Below are 25,796 nucleotides of genomic sequence, written 5' to 3' on the forward strand. Positions count from 1 at the left end.
TACCTGCATTTTGCTAGTGGCCTATGGTTCTATCCTTGTTTTTATCTGCATGATATAGTTACTTTAGCCAGGGTTAACATTCCCTGGTTAATTTGTTTTTTTTTTTTCGAGTACTATTGACTCTGTTACAATACAGTATCTGGTTAATTTGTTAATGATTTGAACAATATTATTATGCAATATGTATGCTATAACATGAGACATGAAATTAGAGTTTATGGTTTATTCATGCCATCTGAGCACTTTCAATGAATTTGTTTTACATACAAACTAGATCACATATCAACTTACAACATTCTCTATTTTGATCTGTTTTACAAAATCATGTTCTGTTGGGAGTAAGTAACATTCTTTACTAACAAAAACCTTAACTTCTTCCTATAATGCAAAAGAGTCTTTGTGTTCCAAAGGGATGATGATCATCAGCCACCACAACAACCCCCGCCCGCTTTCGCAGCAGAATTCGAGTCTTGATCTGCAACAATGATCCTAGTACCCTTCAGAGTCCCCTGCCTGCCAAGATCACCATCTGCACTCAATGTTTTCTTGCTTATGATCCTGTATATTTCGGTGAGGATGTTCATGAATGCGGTCTCCACGTTGGTGGCTTCTAGGGCCGACGTTTCCATGAAGAACAGATTTTCCCTTTCTGCAAACTCCTGGGCGTCCTCGACAGGCACTGCGCGTAGGCTCCCGAGGTCACACTTGTTCCCTATGAGCATTATGACGATGTTCTTGTCCGCGTGGCTCCGAAGCTCTTCCAACCACCTCGCCATGTGGTCGAACGACTGGCGCTTTGTCATGTCGTATACCAGCATCGCCCCTACTGCCCCTCTGTAGTATGCACTCGTTACTGCTCTATACCTGAGACAAATATAAAGATATCATCAGACATCACCAAAATAGTTTTGTTGTTCAATTTGCCTAATGCAAAGAAAGGTTCAGTAGAATCAGCACTGAGCTAAGACAGATTGGAACACTGCAGACAACTTTAGTTCAGAAATGGTAACTGATAACACTGATGAACAATCATTCTGGCCTAGTTAGGATTCATTTTTAGAGTATGTTTCAAGAAACTGAAAGTTGTTCTTTTTTTACTTTTGGATGACGAGTGAAACCCACAACCACTACTTGAACTCCTGAAGACCCTAACTGGCAAAGGACCACCACAAAGAGGTAAACCAACCTAGATTGCCTATAGTTGTCCGGCTCAAACCAATAAAGCCCTTTTGGATGCAAGTGAAACCCGCAACTACTACCTGAGGACCCTAGCTGGCAAAGAACCACTACAAAGAGGTAAACCGTAAAAAAACCTAGATTGCCCATAGCTGTCTGACTCAAACCAAGAAAGCCCTTTTGGATGACGAGTGAAACCCACAACTACTACCCAAGGACCCTAGCTGGCAAAGGGCCACCACGAAGAGGTAAACCAACCTAGATTGCCTATAGCTGCCCGGCTCAAACCAAGAAAGGAGCCAATAGGTAGCTCCCGTTGGGAGTCAAACTTGTAACCTTATGGTTACTAAGTCAGCAGTTGACCAACTTGGCAGGGTACGCAAAACATACTAAAAGAAGGCAACCATGTAAAATGAAGAGTTCACTCACAGATTTTTGAGTCATTAAACAGACACTGCACAAGAAACAGCCAATTCCAAGACACTTTCTGTCCTATGATGTATCAACTAAGTTCAGACAGCCATAAAGACAACCTTAACATTGACATTGCCAACAAGGGGATGATGCAAATGACAAGAAATATGAAATCCTGGAAATAAGAACACAATAAGGGCAAACTACCTTTCTTGGCCAGCAGTGTCCCAAATCTGTGCCTTGACTGTTTTCTGATCAATGATGAGAGTTTTAGTCTGGAATTCAACCCCAATGGTGGCTTTTGAATCCAAACTGAACTCATTTCTTGCAAACCTAGCCAGGAGCTGAGATTTTCCCACTGCTGAATCCCCAATCAACACAACCTTGAACACATAATCTATCTGCTTGTTAAAATCTGCTCCATACAAATTCGTCATTATCGCGAAATCCCCTAATCTGAAGAATGATGATTAAATCCACCTTCTTTTTCCTCAACCCACGCCCTTCCAAGATTTGGATTTCAACATCTGATTGAGGAAAAAGGGAACCACAATCTGCGACGATTGATGATGACCCAGATCCCAATTTCTCATGAAATTGGAAAATGATGGCGAGAGTGTGAAAGGGGAAAGAAAAAAAACAGAAAAAAACAGGAAAATGGGAAGGGATCAAATGATGTTTTGAATGGATTTAGAGCTAGGGTTTGTGAAGAATGAGGATAGAGGGAATTTGGGCATGCTGATTTTTCTTTGTTTGAAGGATGTTTTTTGCTCCTGAGGAGAGAGAGAAAGGTTAGAGAGGACCAACGGTCAGTGCGGGACCAATTAACCGTTTTTTGATGAGGTTAAGATTGTCTTTGTTTCAGCCTAATATTTCTAATGAGTACATATTGTAATTGTATTTATTTACAAGTCCCTCCTCCATAGTCTTAAAAAAAAAAGTGAATAGTTTTACTTTGCTGCAACTACACGGTGCAATATTCGATTCTTATCAAGGAAGGCACGAAATTAGCTTTGTCATATAAACAATGTACACACACTTTAATAAAACCTGTATACTGTTAAAGCTCGTCAGACAATTTACTTCTTTCACCAAAGCTCAAGGCGATAGAAATTCTCGATATTTGAGTACAAATCTTAAGAAAGTGTCTTAAAAAACCAAAACAATCATTTTGAACAACACTTATAAAATGCATCTTTTCCAGCCTTTTCTTACCCAGGTCCTAAATATTGCATTATCTAAATTCGTAATAAACTCTGAGTAATTCAAAGACAACTCACTAATGGGTCTTATCTAAGATTTTGGTTAATAAAAAAAAAAATCAAATTTTTAATAGCATATCATTGAGAACTCAACAAATATAAATGCATTTGGTTCCAATTATAATAGCTTTATTGAACTATAGGGCAAAAGTAATACATGATCCTTCTCTCTTGCATCTCCTAGCAACTAATCTATGCTTCTTTCCTGCTAATCCTATGCTTAACATTGTTACTTTGTGGCATCTATATGTATCATCTTATAGGTATAACTAATCACTATCCCATTAACATGATAATTATCATAGAAAAAACAATACAATACAAGAAATATAAGTTCTAACTCTTGTATATTTCCTTCCCTCTTTCTGTGTCGTAGCCAAAGTCTTCGCGAATCGCATTCCTCCCTGCTCTACAGAAGCGTTAAGTCAGACTCTCTGATTTGAAGCCGGTTTCTTCATAGCCGAGCATTTGCATTTGTCTCGACAGTCTGCAAGGGTCTGCAAACGAGACGAAAATCTGTGAGGAAATGTTGATGAATATAACATCATCAGTGTGTGCTGTCATTATTGTTTGCTTGTACCTTGTACTGTCTTTGCAGATCTTTAATGTACTCGACCGCAAAATCTAACATGTCTGCTGTGTTGGTTTGCTGCGAGAACAATTAAGCTTGTTCGGTTCCAATTCAAAAAAAAAAAAAAAAAAAAAAAAACATAGTACTGCAGAGAAATTGAGAAATGCAGATGAAGAACAGCCTACCTTGTCCATGTTTGGGACGAGCTCCTGTAGTTTCCTCATTCGTTCGCTAATGCGTGTTCTTCTTACCTGAAACATAGTACGAAACGAAAAACGTGTTGTGTGTGTGTATAGGTTTAATATCCAAGAATTATAAGAAAGATCATATTCCCTAATTCCTACCCTCTCTGCAATGCTTCTTGGATGAGTAGCACAGCCACGTTTAGCCCGGATGTTCCAGGGAACAGTATCTGGGAAGTGTGATAGCTTCTCTATAGCAGCAATTGAAGCAGAATCAGCCTTTTGTAAACCTAAAGGGTGTGACAAATTTTGGGGTTGAGTTCCCATGTCCCCAACCTGGTTAAACGCGAGAATTCCACTTTAGAAACCAAAACCAGAAACCGATTTAAAAGACTAAAACCAGTATTTTCATATCAGATTCATTGTAACAGAGTCAGTAGTACTCAAAAAAAAATAAAATCAGATTCATTGCCATACTTGAGTGTTAGCAGCAGCGAATAGGTTTGCGTCGTTATCCAGTTCCCTTTTAAGGCCATTCAGATTCTCTGCAAAGTTTGGAGGATCACTCCAGGAGGCAAATGGGAATCCATGGCCAAAAAACCGAGTGTCTGCATTGCCATTCCCCCCCGGTTTCTCACCATCCTCACAACTTTCTGCATTGCTCTCATTCTCAACTTCTGTGATTTGAGACAGCATCCCCCCTACACAACCAGATGAATAACTCAAAGGACTCTTCAACCTGCTCGAAGATAGGCTCGTGTCTCCATGAACCGCCATTCTGTATCCCTTCATCGCGGCATAACCTGCAAATTGATGATCATTCAAATCCAGGAATTGGGGCTATAGCAAGAGAGAAAGTTTGGTTCAGTCTTTTGCCATCACAGATCTTCGATCAACAAGCTATTTCAAGAAACCACGCGTGATCAAAGAAGTCCAATAACAGGCCACTTATTGATACTATTTCACTTCCCATCAGCATTAAGAAATCAACTGAGCAGACAATGGGATAAAGAAGAACTCCACCCAACAAAGTAGATGAAAAGCAGGACTTATCAACTAGGGTAATCTGTATTTCATTGATAACCTAAACTATTATTTTTTCCTACATGATACTATTTCCATGAAAATAACTAGCATTAAATGAAAACAAAAACCCCATTATTGTCATTGATTACAACACAAACAATAACAAGGGCAATTAAGCTAAATTCCAAGCTACTCTTTCATATATGCTTTCTCAAAAAGTCAAATCACGCTCAACTAAGGCCTACTCAGCCAAATTGGTCAGACTGTTGACTTGATAACTGCAAGGTTACAAGTTCCACTCTCGACCTTCTTAGTTTGAACCGTGTACACCTGTATAGGCTACGAGTTTCCCTCGTTACTCAAAAAAAAAAATTCATGCTCAACTTGCATATGTTGATCCATATACACAACTACACAAGTCCAAACCACTTTCCATCTAAGGACAAAAACAAAAATGATAAAACACACAAAGCAAATGTAAGAGATGATGATTTCAAGTTTCAGGACAGTACCATTTTGAGGGGTGAGATGTGAGAACAGGCCAGGAGGTGAACTGTTCTGTCTCATGAGATTGGACCCCAATAGCCCCCCACCATCCACCAATTGGGCACTTGAACTTTGCCTTGGATACTGAGGAGGCAAACCAGAAAACCCATTAACAAAACCTTTATACCCACCACTGTCCTCCAAATTCAGACTACCCTGAGAGACCAACCCCCCATTTGTACTGCCAACAAGATTGAATCTTGAACCCGACCCACCACTCTTTTCAACACCATGAGTGAAATTCTCAAGCACAGAGCTTGGGGCAGAGCGAAACCTGAGCAACCCAGAGTTTCTACCACTGCTGTTACCAAATTCTGAGTTTGCAGAAGGGTCCATGAACACCTCCCTGCTCCTTGGAAACAACCCTTTTCTGGAATTCTGGGAAAAAATCGAGCCCGAAGAAGGAGATAACTCCCGGGAATCATCAAACATTTCTTTCAACTTTTGTATGAACAAAACAACTGCTTGCTTGTTAAGCAGTGTGTCTTCAATCACAAGCAAGAAAGAATAGTTTTTTTTTTTTTTCCGTTTTCTTTACATAAAATTTTTTCCCCGTTTCACATAGGAGGTGAGAGCCTTAAATCTATGCTATTTTTGGGACCTTGACATGGAATCAGGTGTTGTAATTATGGTAAGTTGATGGAGAATTTTGATTTTGATTTTGATTTTTTTTTTTGTAATTAATGAGGTGGGTGGGGGGCTGGAAAAGGAAGCATACAAATATGTTAAAAACTTTCTCGTTTGGGGATAAGTAGAAAAAGACTATACTTTTGCGTGCCTGTGGGGTTGGCGGCTTGGCGCCTTGCCGTCAAAGGTGAGGTGAGATTTATTAGTGAGAAACCTATGTCCTATGTTTGTTGTTTTAAGATTAACTATCATAATCCAAATCATTAAAAGTGTATTTCTCTTTTAAAAATAATGATATTGTAAATCTTTTAAATGAGATAGAATAAAAACTTTAGTCTTTTGATTATTTGGTAGATATATATAACTTTTTAGTTATTATTAAACTTTTAGCATTTTAGTAATTAAATTTGTCGTCAGCATGCCACTTAATGAAATTATTGATTTGGTCATTCGATCAAAGCTGCTACTTTAATAATAATTGAACGACTAAATTTGTATTGCAAATAATTGGGGAAACTTAGTATACGCAATAATCATAATTGATGGGTTAAAAATATATACATTTTACACTCTCACATAGTCACATGATTGAACTAACATAATTCGATTAACTGTTTTACACCAAAATATTTGAATTCAGTGACTGATTGAATTCAATGCCCATAAACCCCGCCTTAGTTGGTCTCTTCGGGAAAGCTTGCAACTACTAGTCCGCTACCTAAAAATGTGCTATGGGAGAAATCCGTCTTTTGACCTAGCCTATAAAGGCTCTGGAAAAGTAAACTAGTCTAGGTTACTCATAGCTTATCAATTCAAATCGATAAGACTAATAGATCGTCCCCACATGAAATCAGACTTAAAACTTTATAGTTTTGGGCTGCTATTACCCTCAACATATTAGGTATTAATCATTACAATTATTTTCCTTAGGAAATATTTGCAAAAGTTTCTTTCTCTTTCGTCATTGATGAGGTTTTTACAATTTAGAAGGAGGCCATGGGGGATATTCACCTTTCCTCTGCTTCTCTATATATGCAAGGATAGGACCCCCTCCTCTCTAGATATTTCATAAAGTTAGTTGACCTTTTTTGGTTATACAAAAAATTGAATTTGTTCTTTATCCCTTTGCTCTTTGAAAGCTTATTCGGATGCCTCTAATCAACACTATCAACCATTAAATAATGCTTCAATGGCTAATGAAGAACATGAATCAATAAAGCTAAGCTAGTCAACAACAATATTATATTAATTTTCGTACTGCTATCACTCTCGGACTAACTTTTACTTCTTAACGTGACCAGTTGTACGTGTAAGTCTTTTAAAGTTGACTATGAACTAGTTGATCGCACCACAAATTAGTAAAGAGTAGTTAATTGGCCGTCAATGCATGAGAAATCAAGGTGAGTCAAAGAATTATTTGATCAAACACCATTTCTGTCAAACTCGTCGCACATTGTTTGTGGTCTTCCTAGTTTGATATATATACCTCTCATGTGTCGTTTGCTAATTATTACACATGAGTGAGGTATTACCCAATGCATACTATCACACAATGATTGCGGGTTAATCCAATGGGGTAGTTCAAGTGGCAAGTGAGCTTTCTTTGTGGTAAAGAATTTCTCAAAAATTCGAGTTCGATTTTCACAAGTGGCGATTTCTCCTTGGGCCCTCTCGTGTCTCTCGGAGCAAGCGGGGATTAGTCAGGCGGACCCAAACCGACCGTTACACACCCGACTATTAAACAGACAGAGAAAGACTCGGAACACCTCGAGGAACCAGGTGGACCCGGACCGACCGTTACCCACCCGACTATTAAACGGAAGGAGAAAGATTCAGAACACCTCGAGGAATGATTGCAGGCTATTTTATCACTCGAGAATCAATTATATTGTCAATAATGCATATGATCATGAGAACAAATCGCAAAAGATAAATGGAATTAAAGATAAGAAAAGGGGGGAGAATAAGGAAAGATTGGGTGATATTATTGAAAGCAAGAATCCAAGTATATATGAATATGATGATTCCCGATGGTGTTTAGATGAATATATATTTAAATCTTTGAAGAATAAAGTTACTTGTCGGAATACATACGGGGATTTGGTCGCTAAATTCAATCCTTTGCCGTTTAAGGATACATTTGATTAGCAATAACTGTTAGGATTTGTGCTTCCCTTTCTTCAGCACGCCATGTGAATCATATCTCCTTTTGGATCTCTACTGTCTGCCTACTCTTAATATTATATTATTTTTCTTTCAAATTGTAAAATTTTACTGTGTATTAAGATTCGACAACTTAATCAAAAGTCTTGAATTCAAATCTTGCAATCTGACATGAGCATATTAGTTTTAACTATTGTACCTTTATTCCAAATGCATATTTAAGTGATTGAAAATTAATATTTTATTCTTTTGATTAACATCAAATATCGTAACTTCGCCGGATTAATTTTGACCCTTCAAGGGCTTATCCCTTAGAATCTCGAAGAATAGTGAAGTGCAACTTCAAGTTCCCAACACATTTTGTACACTTTTGTACACAAAAAGCTTCCTCCATACTAATAAGAATAAATGTATAGAATGAAGGTACATATAAAATTACTCAATAGAAACAGTAATACCTTTATAGGACCTGTCCCCTAGAATCCCGAAGAATAGTATAGCGCAACTTCAAGTTCCTAACATATCTTCTACACTTTTGCGCATAAAAAACTTCATCTATACTAATTAAAAATAAAAATATAAAATGAAAATACATGTAAAATTACTTAATAAAAACAGTAAAATACCTCAGAATTACATGTGTAATCCTTTATAAAATAGTACAAGTGAAAATAACATTTTTACTGCTCAGTGCTCACTTAATTCACCCGTGATTGTGGTGCTGTGTGGAGGGAAACATGGACACGTGATCCCACATCCCCTTCCACGTCCTCTTATTTATTTATATATATACTTTGCTCCCAAATTATTTATTTATATACTTATTACTATTATCCATTGTATTATTATATTAAGTTTGAATCTTAAACTTAGTGCTCTCTATCACTCGTAGTCTCGTAGGCTGTTTAGTATGCTTACTTGAAAATTTAGTTGAAAAAGTTAATAGCTAATAAATTAATTAATTAAAATTAAAATATTTGATAAAATTAATTATTGAATTAATTGATAAGTGTAAAAAGATATTAAAAAATAAAATAAGATATAAAAAATTTGATTAATGAAGGGTAGATAATGTCATTTTTGTAAATTACTCCGTAATAAGGATAAAAAAAATTATGAACTTATTTTGAAATGATACACGGATAACGTTTCAAAATAAGCAACTGAGTATTATTTTAATTTTCTTACATTTTACTGAATAGAACTTTCTTATTTTTGTATAATTTAAAATACACTATAAACTCTACCAAACAAAGTCTTTAGTCCTTCTTTAACTAACAAATTATTGAATTAAGCAAATCACAAGATGCCAAGATGTCAAATACAATATTGTTCCTTCTCACTGTTGAAATAACAGGGCGTTTGGTTGGGATTAGGGAATTAGGGTGGAAAAGAATTGGAATTCGGTGGAATTGCAATTCAATGAATAAAGTAGGAATTGAAATTACAGTGTTTGGTATGCAGAAATAGGAGTACAGGGAATTGCAAGGTAAGAAGTGACAAAATGACTAAAATGTCCTTATGTTGTAGTAATAGCAGTAGTAGTAGTAGTAGTAATAATAATAATAATAATAATAATAATAATAATAATAATAATAATAATAATAATAATACTTTCAAATAATAATAATAATAATAATAATTCTTTCAAATAATAATAATAATTCTTTCAAAATAATAACAATAATAAATAATAATAACAATTATTATTATTATTTCAAATTTAAAAAAAAAAAAAACAAAGGGTATGGGAGGAGGGGTAATTACACTAACAAATTGCCCCTTCTCTCCACCGAATTTCAATTCATGGGGGGTACCCCATGAATTGCAATTCATCATTTGGAGGGAATTGCAATTCTGCGGAATTGCAATTCCCTCCAACCAAACATTGTAGTTTGGGAATTCACTGAATTGCAATTCCCCCTAAACTACATCCAACCAAACAGGCCGAAGAGTCCATTTTCACTATTGAAATAAGAATTCATGTAATACTTTTTTTTTTTTTTTGAAAAACATGTAATATTTTCTTTATTGTTATTATATTACTTATTTAGTTTTCCTCAATATAGGGTCATTCACACGTGACTCCTTTCATTAAAGCCTAGTGTCCCCGGAATTCGTGGGTCCACCAGCCTGGACTATTGCCGTGAGCCCAAATCGTGTTTATTTCCAATACATTTTTATACTTTATTGGGCTCCAAAATTTTATGCCATTTGTATTTTAATTTATTTTAATCGTTTTTTAATTTTGTTATGCTAATTATTTTTATATTATATTGAGAATTAATTATAAAAGGAGTTAAAAATGAGGAAATCTGCTCGTGTGTGTATTTTTAAAGGTTACGACGAAAATTCAATAGACACTACTTGAACTTGAAAATGTGTATCAAATAAATTTTTAGGTGACAAGAGAAACACATAACCACTATCCAAGAATGTGGATTGAGTAAATCATATTTTTTTAGGTTATAAGAAAATTCTGTGAACATAAATATATATGTGCAGTCCAACTATCAGCTTAGGCTTTTAGTTGAGATGGAGCACATGCTTTAATTTGGTCTCAAAGCCATGCAAAAGGTCATGGGTTCGAAAGAGACTTCCACGTTTTCTAATGAATTGAGTAAACCATGTTTTCTTAGGTTGCGAAAAAATTCAATAGACACTACTTGAAAATGTGTATCAAGTAAATTCTTAGGTGACGAGAAACACATAACTATTATCTAAGAATGTGAATTGAGTAAATGTGCTCGTGGTTCATGTAGTTGCCCACTTGCCCATGTTTGCCCATTTCAGTCAAGTTCCTGCTGGGTTATTGCCAAGATTTTCTCCCCCCAAAAAAATTGAGTCTTTTCAATCCAACCAACACTAATTCAAATCACCATTGATGTTTCAATGTATAGTACAAACAAGAATCACATACAGCCTAGGAATACCTATAAACATTAGTTGCCACCAAAAGAGAAACCCCAGTTTCATGTTCTTCTCATTGCAAACCGATGCGTTCTAGACTTTCAGCAACTGTTCTCATCCTAGGCCGACACTCGGGATCAAACTCGGTGCAGTTTAAGGCAATGTGAAACGTCGCGACGACCTGTTTCTTGGACTGAACCTCGTGCAGGAGCGCGGGATCTATGATCTCTGACAGCGGCCTTTCGTCCTGGAAAACCTTCCTCACCGTGTCCTCTAGCCCCTTGCCATCCTCGTCGGGCCCTCCCTCTGGCACTCGACCGGTTAAGATCTCCAGAAGCACTACCCCGAAGGAGTAGACATCGCATTTCTGCGTTAGCTTGCTGCCCGAGACACGGGCTTCAGGCGCCTTGTATGCAAGGGATGGCGAGGTCGAGCTTCTCGGGCTTAGTGTGACCTGATTGGCGGAGCTCATCTTTTTGGAAGCTGAGCTCGTGAGCCTCGAGGCATTTGACACGAGGCGGGTTAGCCCAAAACCGGAGATGTAAGGCTGCAGCTCGTCGTCAAGGAGGATTTTCGACGATTTTATGTTCCCGTGAATGTATCTCTTGGGACTGCACTCGTGAATGTGCACCAGACCCCTAGCAACGCCTTGGGCGATCTTCAATCTGGCCGGCCACGACAGTGTTGGCAAGGAAACGCCAGGTCCTCCTACAACAACAGTTAAACACGGCATAAACAAACAGACAATATGTCGGGGGAAACAAAAACACCTGAATTTTTAAAGTAGTACAATACAAATATAAACCGGGATTTCAAGAGGTGTTTTTGCTAAAGACTATACAGGTCTCGGGTTTGATCCTCACCCCGCTTAGATGCACCATAAAAAAGACCGAGGCATACTTTTCCTTTTCAAGTAAACATTTACTCTACGAGGTTTATATTCCTAAACTATCAAGGCAATTCTCATCTTTATGTTGCTTGGTAGTAAGAACTAAGAAGTCCCCACAATCATACACGCAAAGTCATCCCATAACCATAACAAAATGAAAACTTTGTCAAATACCCACTTTTTCCACTTCCAGCAATACTCCCATCTCATAGCCATTTTCTAATTAGCTAACCCTACCCGAGAATACTCTGTCTAAGGTACACAGGTAGTAAATATGTCAGCGGTCCGACAGGCAATTGATGTCCCATTATGAGGCATTAATCTAAAGTTCCAAACTATACAAGATGTGGGCACCGTGAATTTAATATGCACACATGCACCTTTACGAAATCTTATCTTAAATGTCCCGAATCAACAATGATGAATTTCAGTCAAAAAGTAATCCACTCAATAGTGTAGCTAGTAATAGCATCAAAACGCATATCCTGATATCAATAACAATGCAGCATTCTTCGAGATTTCGAGTAATGAATACAGAACAGTTAACAGACATCAAAACGCATAATCTGATATCAATCACAATGCAGAATTTTTCGAGATTTTGAGTAATGAACACAGAACAACAAACAGTTAACACACATCAAAACGCATAATCTGATATCCATTATTCTTCGAGGTTTTGAGTAATGAATACAGACCGGTTAACAGACATCAAAACGCATAATCTGATACCAATCACAATTCACAATGCAGCATTCTTCGAGATTTCAAGTAATGAACACAGAACAGCAAACAGTTAACACACATCGAAACACATAATCTGATATCCCTCGAGATTTCGAGCAAAGAACACAGAACAGCAAATAGTCGAAGATTAATGATGTTTTACCATGTAAAGCATTGCGAAGGCTTCCATTGCAGATGAAATCAGTAACCAGAAGCTTCTCATCACTGGCATAGTAATAAGCTCTGAGTCTAAGAATGTTTGGATGGTGAACCCTTCCAATGGCTTCAACCTCTGATTCGAACTCTTTGAACCGCCACGTGGCGTCTCCTTCGCTTAGGCGTCTCACTGCCACCACAGTGGCGCCGCCGCCGCTCGCCGCCGTGGCCCTCCCGCCGCCGGCCACCACTTTGTAGACTATCCCACTCCGGCTCTTTCCGACCACATACGCGGATGCTCTCAGCAAATCTTCTAATTCCAACGAGAACCCTTCGTCGACGGCGATGTATTTCCCCTTTTGCCCTTCTTCGCTTGTGGGCCCCTCCGTCGTCATGCCCAGAGTCTCTTTCCGGGTTTTGCCCTCGGTGAGGTTCCATTTTTTCCGGAGTACCCAGAGTGAAAGAAACACCGCGCCGATCACTATGGACACGCCGGAAATTAAAGAAACCGTCGCCGACCTGAGTTTCTGTTTTCCTTTATGTTCTGAATGCCCATTCGGGAAAAAATCCGGGCTTTGAGGGTTTTCCGGGTTTGGGTTTCGGGCTTCGGGCTCCGGGCATGGAGTTGCCAATGGGAACCCGCAGAGGTATGGGTTGCCGGAGAAGGCGGTGGGTCCCTGGTTCAACAGCGACCCTTCCGCCGGAATCTTCCCGGAGAGATTGTTGTGCCGGAGGTCCAGGCTCAATGCTACCGGAAACCGTCCGTACGACGCCGGAACTTCGCCGGAAAACGTGTTATACGAAAGGTTCAAAGTTCCGGCGAGGTTGGAGAGGGCGTTAAGCTCCGGCGGGAGAGACCCATTGAGGAAATTGGAAGAAAGGTCGAGGTGAGTGAGGTTAGTGAGGGCGGTGATCTGCGGCGGCAAGGGCCCGGAGAAAAAGTTGTGGGAGAGGTCAAGGGAGAGAAGAGAGGAGAGAGCGCCGAGCTCCGACGGAATGTAGCCGGAGAAGTTGCCGTTGGAAAGGGAAACGCCGGTGACTCGGCGGTTATGGTCACACGTCACTCCAGCCCACCGGCAAGGAGACGAGTCCGATTCCGACCAGCTCCCTAGAACCTCAGATTCGCCGGAAAAAATGGCAGCTTTCAGAGCTAAAAGCGAGAACCCATCTGAACTGAGACCCAAAGATACAGAAACACCCACCGCCAAGAAGAAGATTACACCCAAAAACAGGGAATCCCCACTGAAATTCCTCATTTCAGTGAATCAAAGATTGAATCTTTATCACACCATCGAATTAAAAAAAAAAAAANTTAAAAAAAAAAAAAAAAAAAAGCGAAAAAAGATTGAATCTTTTGCATGGGAAACCAGATTTCTAGGGATTTTCTGCAACCAAGAGCAGGTTACTGCGGAAGAAGAAGAGAGTGGGGGTTATTGTTTGTCCTAACATGTGACGTATTATGGTTTTTTCTTGAACTGACTACAAAGATTTTGAATTTGTTTTTCTTGAATTTGGTGAGTAAGGTTAATGCTTGTTTCTTGTTGTTTATGATGTTTGGTTTAAGATTAAAGATTAACAATTAAAGATTAGCAGTTCTTTAGTTATTAGGTGTTGTTTTCAATGCTATAAGTGCAGGGTTTTAGAAATTGGTGAGACTATCTTTGGTTTGTTTCATTCATTGTCTCAACATGCTTAAAGCCTGTTAAGCCTGTCATTTCCATATGCAGGTACACTTATTCAAATTTCCTTCCCTTTTTTTTTTTTTTTTTTGAAAACTCCTTTTTTCTTTTATCAAACAAGCATTTTCAAGTTGATCGGATAGTTAACTTTTTTGTGGATGATTTTTTGTAAATTATTCAGTTAAGGAGTTTTTCAGTAAATAAAAAGATAATACTATGTATATAGTTGCAAAAAATTTAGTAAACCACACTTGTCTATATGTCAGGACGTCGGGTACATGCCTACCGTTAGAACTTGCACCTCGTGGTCTGAAAAAAAAATTCATTAGTTTATTTTTTGTTAGGAAATGTTTTCATTAGTTAAAGGGTCAAAATCGCACAGTTTTATAAAGAAAATATATTTTTAAATTTTTTTTTTTTTTGCAATAAAGAACAATCAAAACTACTCATAACAAATATTTAAGATGGAAAAAAAATGTTCTTTTTTTTTTTTGCACAAAGTTATTCAAGGGGCATTTTTGTGATGGTAGTGTTTGAAAAATCAAGGAGGACACAGGCTTTGGTGCTGTTTTTCATAGTGATGACCAGTCTGCACTGACAACTGTATAAGGGTTTTATAGTAATTTTAATTTATAAAAAGTACACATAGACATAGTATATCTCAACTTCATCAAACTCTAACCTTACGGCTAAAAGTGAGTTTTAATTATAATTTTTCAACTATTGGATTATTGGTATTATATTTTGAAAAATTGAATTTAAAACAATTTAAGTCAAGTCTTATTAATCGAATTAGATAAACAAAATGCGGAAAGAATAGTAAAATTTTGGTACAGTAGTATACCAAATCCAATGGGAAGGACAAGAGGGTGGTGGACTGTCTGTATCTAATCATTTTGTTTTTTAATTTGTCTCAGAAAATTTTGGCTGTCTTTTGTAAAACAACTGACAATAGAAACCTGCTCAAAATAAAATAACAAGCTAATTTTTTTTTCTTTTTATTATTTATTCTTAAATCAGAAAAATATTTTTAGAAAACTCATTTTTATTTCAAATTGTAGACTAGTATTTAAAAATATTGTTCATCACAAGAATTGAACACTTGACCTTTTAATGAATAGTCAGTAAAACATATAGAGTAATTCATTGTTGAATTACAATTCTGCAAACTGTGAAATTGCAATTCCTCTCGCCAAACAATGAAACATAAATTATATAGAGTTTGGTAGGAATGAAATTACAATTTCATCCCTTAGGGTTTGGGATCTTGTTCAGCCTTGTATTTGTGATTTATTTTCCTCTCAATCAAAATCAACCAGGAATTGGACTTACATGAAAGTTGGTGTTGTTGTATTTAACAAAAAGATAAAAATACAGTGCCAGAAAACCACACATTGATGGGAAAAAGTTTCACTCATTACTGCCTTGTGGTCCATTCAATAAAAGATATGGTTTGAGCTCTTTTGAGCTGCATTGCACATAAACTCCAAAAGAAACATGCAAAAGGCATCAAGTCAACTGCTAAACCACACCAATGAATCAAGTGCTTAATTATGGGACCTGCTAAATGTAAAATCTTGTTTTTGTTTTTTGAAGATGGGGAAGAAAACCTTAAAATTTAGTAACAGAATCACTCGACGGCAGGAACTTTCTTCGCGTAAGGAATACTCAAACAATCTTTCACAATGGAATCTATCAAAGATGAATGCAGGTGATCTGACAAAAGACGAAAGTATGCACCACACGAGCAATGTTACATTGAAATCCGTAGGTACTCAGATATTTAATTTGTTGATATTTTACTATTTTATTGTAATGACAAGTGATCTAAATCTGAAATCCCTTATCCATGAAATCTATAAGCAAACACCCATAACTCAACTTTTTACGCACCACACGAGTCAATGTTACATATTAATGGCAAAGAAATTTAAATACATAGTGGGATATCATATGAAAAGAAAAGGAAAGAATTCATAATTTCATGGGGCTTTTATGTAATGGTAGGGTTGAAAAATTAAAAAAGACACATACTTTGGTGCTGTTTTTCATAATGTCCAGTCTCCCCTAATGGTCAATTGTGTATATCTAATCCTCTTTTAATGGTGGGACAGCTAGCCTGACTGAAAAAATTGCTTCACAGATTTTGAATTGGGACTTCCCTACCAATTTTGATGCTATTGATGGTGGTAGTATGACCATTATGTGGAATGCTCCAATTTGGTGTTTCTTGAGATGAAGCATTCATCTTCTTGGCTTTTTGGAGATTATGCATTCACAAATTTTGAAAGTTGGGAACTCGCACCCACTATTCATATGCATTGATTAAACTCCACCTTGTAACCCTAGCAGATAAAGGATCACAAAGAGATAAACCAATCTAAATTGTCTATAGCTGACCAGCTCAAATTAAGAAGGTCGATAGGTGCTTCCATTGGGAGTCAAACTTAGAACCTTGTGGTTATCAAGTGAACAGTCCAACCAACTTGGTTGGGGTTGTCTCTTTCTCTACGAATTTTGATGCTATTGAGTTGAATTTATAATCTTATGGTTACCAAGTCAACAATCTGACCAACTTGACTTTGGTTCCCCAAGGACTATGTAGCTATAATCTCATGAGATATATGCTTTAAACAATGATAAGTTGTTTCCTTTCTAAGGACATTTTAAGTGGACCAGAAGAGAAAGATGGTCCAGGAGTTGCAATAAGACAAGCACTAAATACACAGTGAGAAAGCCAAGAAATCCACTGCCAAATCAATTGCATAGTTTTGGCATAATGTAGAGATAAAATCAACCAAACATGTCATGAAATGAAAAGCATCATAGACAACCATGCATTTGTCTGAACTATCACAGAATTCACTCTTATTAGCAAAGAAGATCTGACAATTACTGATATGATTGGCACTTGTAAGGCTATATATATATATATATATTTATATATATATAATAAAAATGCGAAAAAGAAACATGTAACTAGTCAGCCAGCTTGGCTGTAAGGTCTTTCATGGCTTACAAACAAAACGGGGTGTGCTGCTACGATCTTACAGTTTTGATCTCGTGCCTTTCGTCCCGGGAATCTGCAGTGCATCGTAATGACCAGAGCCATTATACAAGACCTTGATAGGGTCGTCTTTGCCATACTCTTCTTGCCCGTACTCTGCAATTGATATTAGGCCGCGGGACTTATGGTCATAGATGTACACCGTGATTGGCATCCTGCAATTGTGAAAATCAGTGCTGGTTTAAGTTCAATATCAATATATCGTCGATCTTTTCTGTTTTGCTTGTGGAAATATAATTCATTTCTAAGCATAATACGCAAACGCCTATGGAAGAGACTTACTGGAGAACATGAGAAGCCATTAACAATTCAGGTTCACCTCCCCATACATAAGGTTTCCTCATTTGTGCAACGTATCTGTCGAAATCACCTTCAATGAACCTGCAAGATTTTTGAGTTTGAATCTATACGTAATTGGCCAAGATTTGTATATATTATAAAACAGAATCCTTTGTAACAGGAAACTTAATTGTAGAAGTTGCACCATACTAACCATTCTGTCTCTTCCCGTCTCTTAATAAATTCATCTGCCACCTGGCAAGGTCGATGCATCACAATCAGCAAATTACAGGCTTTACAGCCGCAATTAGTGCAACTAATAAATTGTATGTATAAGCACCTTTCCTCCTGCTTCCTCTTCCTTTTTCGACTTCGCCAAAAAGGGAAAGGAGAAAAGGATTGAAAACAGATCTGAACAATCAGGTCTGAGAGAAGGAAATGGGTAGCAGAACAACGTATACATCTTAAAGGAGGCAAGAGGAAAACCAACTCTAGATAAACTAGGTAAGGTTTCCAAAATGATTTTTTTTTTTTAGATACAAGGGAATCAATCTCGAAACCTCTTATAGCAAGTCTCATACCTATGTCATGAGACTACAAGCTCCCTGCAAATGATTTTTTTTTTTTAAATTGTGTTTTTGTATTTTATGGTTATGATAATATGAGAATAGAACCATTGTGGAAGAGTAACATCTCTTAACTACCATGCTTGATCAGAGTGAAGGGTACATTTAGATAATGAATTTTTAATCGCTAAGTATATGAAGAGCAGACATACTTTTTCCCTTAATTCATCTGCTAATTGCCTTTGAAGTTTTTCATCAGGGGCCGCCTTTCCTGATCTTAGACAAGCTCCATGAACAACAGAACGAAACATGCATCTCCCATCCCCGGGTATACCTGCACAGGATGGAATAATAATAATTATTATTATTAGTTTTATAAGTAGACAGATAACTAAAAAATATATATATATTTTGAGGCACAGTTATGAACACCATCTCCCTTTGATAAATACAGGAAGTATAAAAGTTTTGGAACATGAACTCACCAGTCACAGAATAGTCAGTATGAACCTCCTTTCCATGTGAATAGGCGACAGAAAAAGAATCAGAGCCATCTTCCTTATTTTCAATATGATCAACGGATTTGGCATGCACCCGCGCAGAATTTGAACAGCAAACCAGCAATCCACTAAAAAAACCAACAGAGGTAAAGAATTGCTGCCAGGAATTGGGTCCCAAATTAAATTTGAAACCGTGACTCTTTGCTTGACTAGGTATCAAAAGCTTCATATTCATGTTTTGGGTCCCGGTTGAAATATCAACACAAGTCTTCCTGGAACCAGTGGTGTTAACTGTAGATGTAAATTTTAAGGACTGATTGCTGTCCTTTGACTTGGAGATGGTAGGCCCAAAACTTCTTCGGAACGCTTGAAAGCTGATTGCAGGTGCACTGCAGTTGGACTTCAATGAAGAAACAGTTGCATAATTAAACCTTGGATGCCATACAGAGATACGGAAACAGCATGAAGTGCGAGCAGTATCACAGAATTGGCTGTTCATCTGTCCCTCAAGACACCCTCTTAAGGAGACTATACTTTTAACACAAGATTTGACAGAGGTGCAGATACTCATGTTGGCATATCTCCAGTAATCTGCAAAAATTTATTTTGAATCATCCAGCACCGTAATTGTAGAAGTCACAATGGTTGATCGGCTTTTAGAACAGCTGCAAAGTATATAGCCTGCAAACACAAATCAGAAAGTAGACCAAATTCAGAAAACTATGCATCTCAAAAGCCATTCCTCTTACAATGAATTTGCTTCTCATTTTGGTATACTAAATTCTAGAAAGAGAAATGCAAAACATATACTCATTCCACCGTATAAAGCAAATACAATGCTTTCACGCCACCGTTAACAACACAAATACAATTCTTTCACGCAACAAGTGTTTCAAAACGTAACGCAATCCACCAGATAAAGCAACTTCTAGCGGATCCAAAGCAGCTTCTCGCGGATCAAAAGTAGTTTCTCACGGATCACCTAATCAAAAGAAACTTTGGTTCACACGCATTTGCTTGCTTTTCTTGGGCATGATGGGCACCTATGTGACGGATTCAACTGAGAGAGCATTGGCAAGCATTAAACTCTTGACTGGTCCATGTAAGAGAATCATGCTTCACCTAGTTAGGGCTATTAATGAACCGAACATGAACGAATGGAGGTTGTTCTTGTTCATTTGTTAAGATTTTTGGAGTGTTCGTGTTCGTGTTTGTTTGTTAAGATTTTTGAAAATTTTGTTCGTGTCCGTTTGTTAAGCGTTCATTAGTGTTCGTTAACGTTCACGAACATGTTCGTTTACATTTGTGAACACGTTCATGAACTCTTAATAACCAACACATGCTCATGTTCATGATCATAATTCGTTCATGAACAAGAAATAATCTATGTTCACAAACAATAATCAAACAACACAACATAACAACTATATATATATATGTTTGACTGCTTGTTCATAAACATTATTAAATTAACATTAAGCAAGCATGCTCGTGAACATTATTAAACGAACACACACGAGCTTGTTCACGAGTTCTTAGCAAACGAGCCTACGTTCGTTTATGAACCGAGCTCTAAAATTTGTTCATAAATGTTCGTTTACCTTAATAAACGAACACAAATAGTTTATCGAAAGTTCTGTTCACTAACACCCCTACGCCCACTCACCACTTCCGGGGAGTATTTTCTTGTTTATTTGGGGATTGGAAAGGGAACAATTGGAACCCATAGCAGGACCTCAAATAACACTGTTTATCTAAACCCTGCCAGCTCTAGAGTACCCCCACACACTCTTCCTCCTCATCAGCAAAAGATCTTCTTTTCCCACTTCCTACATTTTTACCCAATTTCGAAAAGCACCATGACTATCTATGAAGAAAACCAGCAATACACTTATAAAACCCTTAACAACAGAAACACAATTACCACCTAAATGGCATTCATTTAAGGTATCATCATTTCTTTTTTAAAGATCATCAACTGAAACTAAGTAACTAACCACTCCTAACTCATTGCATTCAATTAATAACAATAATAAACCAGACAGAATCTTCATAAACATATAAAAAAGACAGATGGGCACCACAGAAACATACAATTAAAGAGGATTAAGTAAAAAAATAAAACCAGCTGAAGCTCCAAAAGGATATGCATTAGACACAGGACAAGAAGACATACCCGGGAAGAAAAGAAATGAATGTAGAGCAGTAATAGAATGTCGAATTAAACATCAGCGAGGTTAAGGTGAATATCACAAGTAAGAAATGCAACGTTATTGAAGCAAAGAATCACCCGTTAATGTTCGGAATTTTGATTGTTGAAGCAGAAAGGGATATTTTTTCCGTTTTTCGAGTTCTCCTCCGGCAGTAAATAGAAAATGAAAATGAAAATAAAAAAATTTCTACTGGGAGTTTCTTCAAGCTTCTTGGTCGTCCTAATCGGTGGTTGAAATCGTGGCTTTCAGTTCACAGGAGACAGTGAGATGGAAGTCATGGAACACATCCAAACGGTGTCGTTCTTTAACGGGAAACCCAAATTTGAAAAACCATATTTTAGATTAGGGTTTTAATTTAAAACAAAAAAAAAAGAAAAAAAATAGAAATCATAAGTAATTTAACAATTCAAAAGGAATTAAAATACAGGATATCACGAGATAAAATTAGTAAAATTAATTAATGTACCTTAGATCACAGTGAAACAGGGTTAGTGATACAAACTCATCAAAACATTGAATCATAAATAAATTAATATATGAATGCCAAGACCTTGTGGTTTAGTGGCATCCGGTTGCACTCTTATATAGAAGGGAGTGGGTTTCGGATCAAAAGCAGCTTCTCGCGGATCACCTAATAAATAAATAAAACTTTGATTCGTGCATTTTCTTGCTTTTATTGGGTGTGACGGGAACTTTCCGTGACAGACTTAATAAGTATTGGCAAGAATCGAACTCCTAATTGTGTCTGGATCTGATATTTTTACTCGGCAATTCATCAAGTGACCTCACAATTGCCAAAGTTTTCAACACCAAATGTAAACAACAAAAAAAATTTGTATTTAAAACCAATGAATATTATAGTAACAAACAATTTTTACACTGGAGAATCATGATATGTTCTCAAATTGAAACCACTTGATACTACAAAAAGACATTAGATTAGTGGCAATACAAGATTTTATATATGCAAATCCCATAAGAAAATCACTGCAATGAGAAAGCCAGTTCTTGAAAGGTCTCCCCTCTGTGCTCAAAATTTCTAAACTCATCAAAGCTAGCACAACCTGGACTCAGTACAATGGCATCACCTGTACTTGAACCAAGAAGATGCAGTTACATTAAGAAACAATCACCCGGTTTTCCCACCAAAGGCTAATTCAGGTTGAGTTTGACTCTTACTCGGGAGTAAGGCCTAACTCAGGAGTTTTTAACATGGCGCACACGTACAACAGTCGATCCTCTGACTTTGCAGTTACATTAGCAATGTCTAGTGACCATTGGGCAAGGAGAGTTCCTTCATGTAGTTGGGTACAAATAAGCCAGTGGGGTATGTAAACGAGGACGGGTCACATGGTTTTGTACTGGTTTGCTTTGAGCTGTCGAGTGAGGTTTCTCTATCTCTTAAGAAAGGGGCTTTGGACAACCCTGCTTTAGTATTAAAAGGGGTGTAGTGTTGGGGCAACCCAAACCAAGTTGGTCATGCAAGATCAAGTTGCAAATTCGACTCTCAACAGGAACAGTCTATTAGTCTTTTTGGTTTGAGCCGGTCAACTATAGGCAATCTAGGTTGGTTTACCTCCTTGTATCCTTTGCTAATTAGGATCACAAGGCGGGGTCTATCCAGTGCACACCATCAGGTAGTGACTGTGGGAAGTAATCTCTGATGTGCACTCTATAAGCTTGATTTGGTTTAGAAGCAGACATTAGAACAAAGTGGTAGCAGAGAAAAACAAAAGGACAGACCTTGTTGTGCAATTTTCTTTGCCAGGCACACTGCATCCTTGAGATGCTTAGTGTTTAAACAAGGAATGGTTACACCATTAACATAGAGTGTCTTCTGAATCATCATCCCAGAAGATCCAAACTACAAATGAAGCAAAAACTTGCTTATGATCCTCAACCAATCATTAAGCAGAAGTGAATTGCATACAGTATTCATAAACCGATAAACCCAAAAGCCATGACATACAGTGATTACGCCTCTATGGCGCTTCAGAGGCTCCACCAGATGCTCGAAGCCATCCAAACCTTGCATTTTCGTGTCCTAAAAAGAAGGAAACAAAAACCAAAACAAAAACATAAGCAGAAAGACACAACTTTTTCTGCAGATATCAAACATCCATATGATCTTAGCTGCAGTTTGGTTCTTGGTTCTTTTCTGTAATTTCCTATGGATCATTTTAGCCTTTTAGGCACCACATCATAAAAAAGAAACGCATTTGGTGTAACGAGTTACAAAACCTTTGCAACGCCACCAAGGAGAAGAACCGCCTTCTGTTTGACACCCATGAGCCCAGAATACGTAGCTTCAACATTCGTTGCCTTGCTATCATCAATCCAGGTTACGCCATTGTTATCAATACGAACTGCACGGGGCAAGACTGATAAGTTTTCCTAACCACAAAAACTTCAGTTTGGGAAGTAAACGCGTATTGCTATGAGATAGGTTCAATAATGCAGGTCAGAACTACTAAAGGCATATAGTATAAGAGAGAACGCTCTCTTACTTACCAACTTGCATTCGGTGACATGGAGCCCGTAGTTTACTAATAGTTGAATCTATGGATGTCGCGTTGATGCCAATATCCAATCCAGTAACCGATAGTGCAGCAACTGCAGCATTGATGTAGTTGTGCATCCCGATTGCCTTTAGGGCACTCAAATCCAGCTCTGAATCACATCCTATCGCTGGAACCTTTAACTTGGCAACCTTTGCCTCCATGCTTACCTGCACCATTGCAGTTAAAACATCTTTTACGATCTTTTACGATCTTTAAGTTAGAGATAGGTAAAGGATTGTGCCATAAGTATCTTACTTTGACACCAGGGCAAGTGCCAATCCAAGCAGGATTAAAGTCATGCATATGAGCCCTTAATGCTTCTAACAGATATTGATTTCCTGAAAGATGCATCGATTGAATGTCAGAAAAAGGCGATATAATGATGAACCAGAAAAATGGAAAACGAAAAAAATATAATAATTACTGAACAAGAACATTCAGTGTATACCAGGTGGAAGAATGCCAATCTTGTTCCCTTTCATGTGTGAAAAAACACGGCACTTGGTCATTGCATAGTTCTTCATTGTTTTGTGCCTCTCGAGATGGTCAGGAGATAGATTTACGACCACAGCAACCTATATAAGCTTTCAACAAGGCGAAAAACATGGAAGTGAGTATTATAAGATCGATCAGCTTTCTGGACGCACATTGCAGCTTTAAAATGTGGGCTTACCGTTGGGCAAAAGTAACTGTTCGGGACTTCTAACTGATAGCTACTCACCTCCACAACTGCCACCTGAAAATTTCATTAAATCATTGTTAGCATTTTCAAGAAGTGGCAAACTGGAATGATCAGAAAACTAACGATAATTGACATTTTGAGCATAAACGACTGTGAAAGATGTGAAGCCTAGTTAATTCTCCGACTCACCTGGAATGGACGTTGAGGAGAAAGAGTTAAGCACTCAAAAGCAGCATCTGAAAGCGGGACTCCTAGGTTGCCCCCAACAAATGTCGGGATGCCCAAATGGTTGAGCATCTACCTTCACAATTGTTGAAAACACCTATTCTTAGTAACGAGAAACCAGCTTAGGGGCATTTTCTTCATCTGTTTCATACAGCACTTTACAAGATCGTGAATAATTGATGTTAACATACACTATGAAAACTCTATAAATATAACAATTAAACGAGAATAACCTGCCCAGCAAATGTGGTAACCGTAGATTTTCCATTAGTTCCTGTAACTGCTATGATCTCAGTGCATGTTGGAAGAGCTTGTGCAGCAAAATCCAACTCAGACATCACACACTTCCCCTATATTTGAAAAGAGAGAATAGCTTAGTTTTAGTCTTACGATTCAAAATATATTTGTGTTTACTCAAAATGGATTATACGGATTTGTGATGAAGATTGTGGAGTTGCTATCATCCGATTAGCTAGAGAACAACTAGCACGACAGAAACTACAAATGCTTTTTGAGTACTACTGACTCTCTTACAATGTAGTATTTGTTCATAGCTACTTTCTCAAACTACAAATGCTTTATTTATACACAAAACAGAAAGAGTGGCAACATGAAAGCATCATCTATATCAACACCCTCTAAATTCGTAATTTCCTATTGAACAAGAAAGAATGGCAACTTGAAACTTGAAAGCATCATCTATATCGACGCCCTCTAAATTCGTAATTTCCTATTGAACAAGAAATAGCTTAAACCATGCTTTACCGAAGCTAACAGCGAGGCGAGGCCATAATTTTGCAATGGAACCCCGGGGGAAACGACTACAATATCTGCATCTCTAAGCAGCTCGCCGTCAAAATCACCAAGAATTGTCCTCACACTATCTTTCCCAAAGGCAACATTTTGCTGCAGACAATTCACAACATTAAAATCTGCAGAACTCCTTAATAAAATGAAGATTCATAAATAATTTCACCATGACAATACCTCAAGTAGTGAACCCACATTCTGATTTTGATCAATGGCCACAACAGAAGCCCCCCTTGCGAGAGCTAGCCTTGTTGCCGCTATTCCAGATTTTCCAAGCCCTATAATCTGCAACTCATTCACAAATGTTACCCCCATAAGGCCATAAAAGCTTTATCTTATAATCTTAATAAGCAAATAAGATCAAAACAACAATGGGAATTGGTTGAATTGAAGGAAAACCAAGAAAGGAAGCTTCTTTTCTCCTCCTTGCACTTACAGCGACGGTTTGACCTCTGAGATCTTGTTGGCGATGGCAAGATTGAATCTTTGGGCATGAAATAGCAGTGCCTTTGAATCTGAAAGATTGAAGCTTCATCATTTCCGGCTTTCCGCCCTGCTCAACTACT

At 37.6% G+C, this 25,796-nt stretch overlaps 5 protein-coding genes across 6 annotated transcripts; all 5 read right to left on the minus strand.

Moving 5' to 3' along the window:
* Positions 1–302: 302 nt before the first annotated feature.
* Positions 303–2,524, minus strand: LOC116006339 (ras-related protein RABA4d). The gene is made up of 2 exons (XM_031246673.1): positions 1,798–2,524; positions 303–864 (listed from the first exon to the last, which is right to left on the minus strand). The coding sequence occupies exons 1-2, from the start codon at positions 2,025–2,027 to the stop codon at positions 423–425; spliced, it is 672 nt and encodes a 223-aa protein (XP_031102533.1). The 5' UTR covers positions 2,028–2,524; the 3' UTR covers positions 303–422.
* A 435-nt stretch (positions 2,525–2,959) lies between these two features.
* LOC116006271 (transcription factor bHLH130) lies at positions 2,960–5,846 on the minus strand. The gene is made up of 6 exons (XM_031246576.1): positions 5,144–5,846; positions 4,083–4,408; positions 3,768–3,941; positions 3,609–3,674; positions 3,433–3,501; positions 2,960–3,349 (listed from the first exon to the last, which is right to left on the minus strand). Exons 1-6 carry the CDS (start codon positions 5,607–5,609, stop codon positions 3,278–3,280), a joined length of 1,173 nt encoding a protein of 390 aa, XP_031102436.1. The 5' UTR covers positions 5,610–5,846; the 3' UTR covers positions 2,960–3,277.
* A 4,968-nt stretch (positions 5,847–10,814) lies between these two features.
* Positions 10,815–13,976, minus strand: LOC116006574 (probable inactive leucine-rich repeat receptor-like protein kinase At1g66830). The gene is made up of 2 exons (XM_031247006.1): positions 12,656–13,976; positions 10,815–11,585 (listed from the first exon to the last, which is right to left on the minus strand). The coding sequence occupies exons 1-2, from the start codon at positions 13,902–13,904 to the stop codon at positions 10,951–10,953; spliced, it is 1,884 nt and encodes a 627-aa protein (XP_031102866.1). The 5' UTR covers positions 13,905–13,976; the 3' UTR covers positions 10,815–10,950.
* A 3,191-nt stretch (positions 13,977–17,167) lies between these two features.
* Positions 17,168–21,205, minus strand: LOC116006577 (OVARIAN TUMOR DOMAIN-containing deubiquitinating enzyme 4-like). 2 transcript variants are annotated; one of them, XM_031247009.1, is made up of 6 exons: positions 21,030–21,205; positions 18,725–19,420; positions 18,452–18,573; positions 17,888–17,928; positions 17,677–17,775; positions 17,168–17,549 (listed from the first exon to the last, which is right to left on the minus strand). In XM_031247009.1, exons 2-6 carry the CDS (start codon positions 19,308–19,310, stop codon positions 17,375–17,377), a joined length of 1,023 nt encoding a protein of 340 aa, XP_031102869.1. In that variant the 5' UTR covers positions 19,311–19,420; positions 21,030–21,205; the 3' UTR covers positions 17,168–17,374. The 2 variants fall into 2 exon arrangements, with proteins under 2 accessions (XP_031102869.1, XP_031102868.1); XM_031247008.1 differs by having other exon boundaries at positions 20,916–21,205.
* Positions 21,206–21,768: 563 nt separating this feature from the next.
* On the minus strand, positions 21,769–25,776 carry LOC116006575 (UDP-N-acetylmuramoylalanine--D-glutamate ligase-like). Its single transcript, XM_031247007.1, has 13 exons — positions 25,667–25,776; positions 25,408–25,515; positions 25,186–25,326; positions 24,654–24,770; positions 24,385–24,492; positions 24,187–24,249; positions 23,962–24,088; positions 23,769–23,851; positions 23,464–23,680; positions 23,194–23,318; positions 22,922–22,996; positions 22,696–22,816; positions 21,769–22,040 (listed from the first exon to the last, which is right to left on the minus strand). Exons 1-13 carry the CDS (start codon positions 25,766–25,768, stop codon positions 21,937–21,939), a joined length of 1,491 nt encoding a protein of 496 aa, XP_031102867.1. The 5' UTR covers positions 25,769–25,776; the 3' UTR covers positions 21,769–21,936.
* Positions 25,777–25,796: the final 20 nt, after the last annotated feature.

The sequence above is a fragment of the Ipomoea triloba genome, chromosome 15, assembly GCF_003576645.1.
Source record: "Ipomoea triloba cultivar NCNSP0323 chromosome 15, ASM357664v1".
Taxonomy (NCBI): domain Eukaryota; kingdom Viridiplantae; phylum Streptophyta; class Magnoliopsida; order Solanales; family Convolvulaceae; genus Ipomoea; species Ipomoea triloba.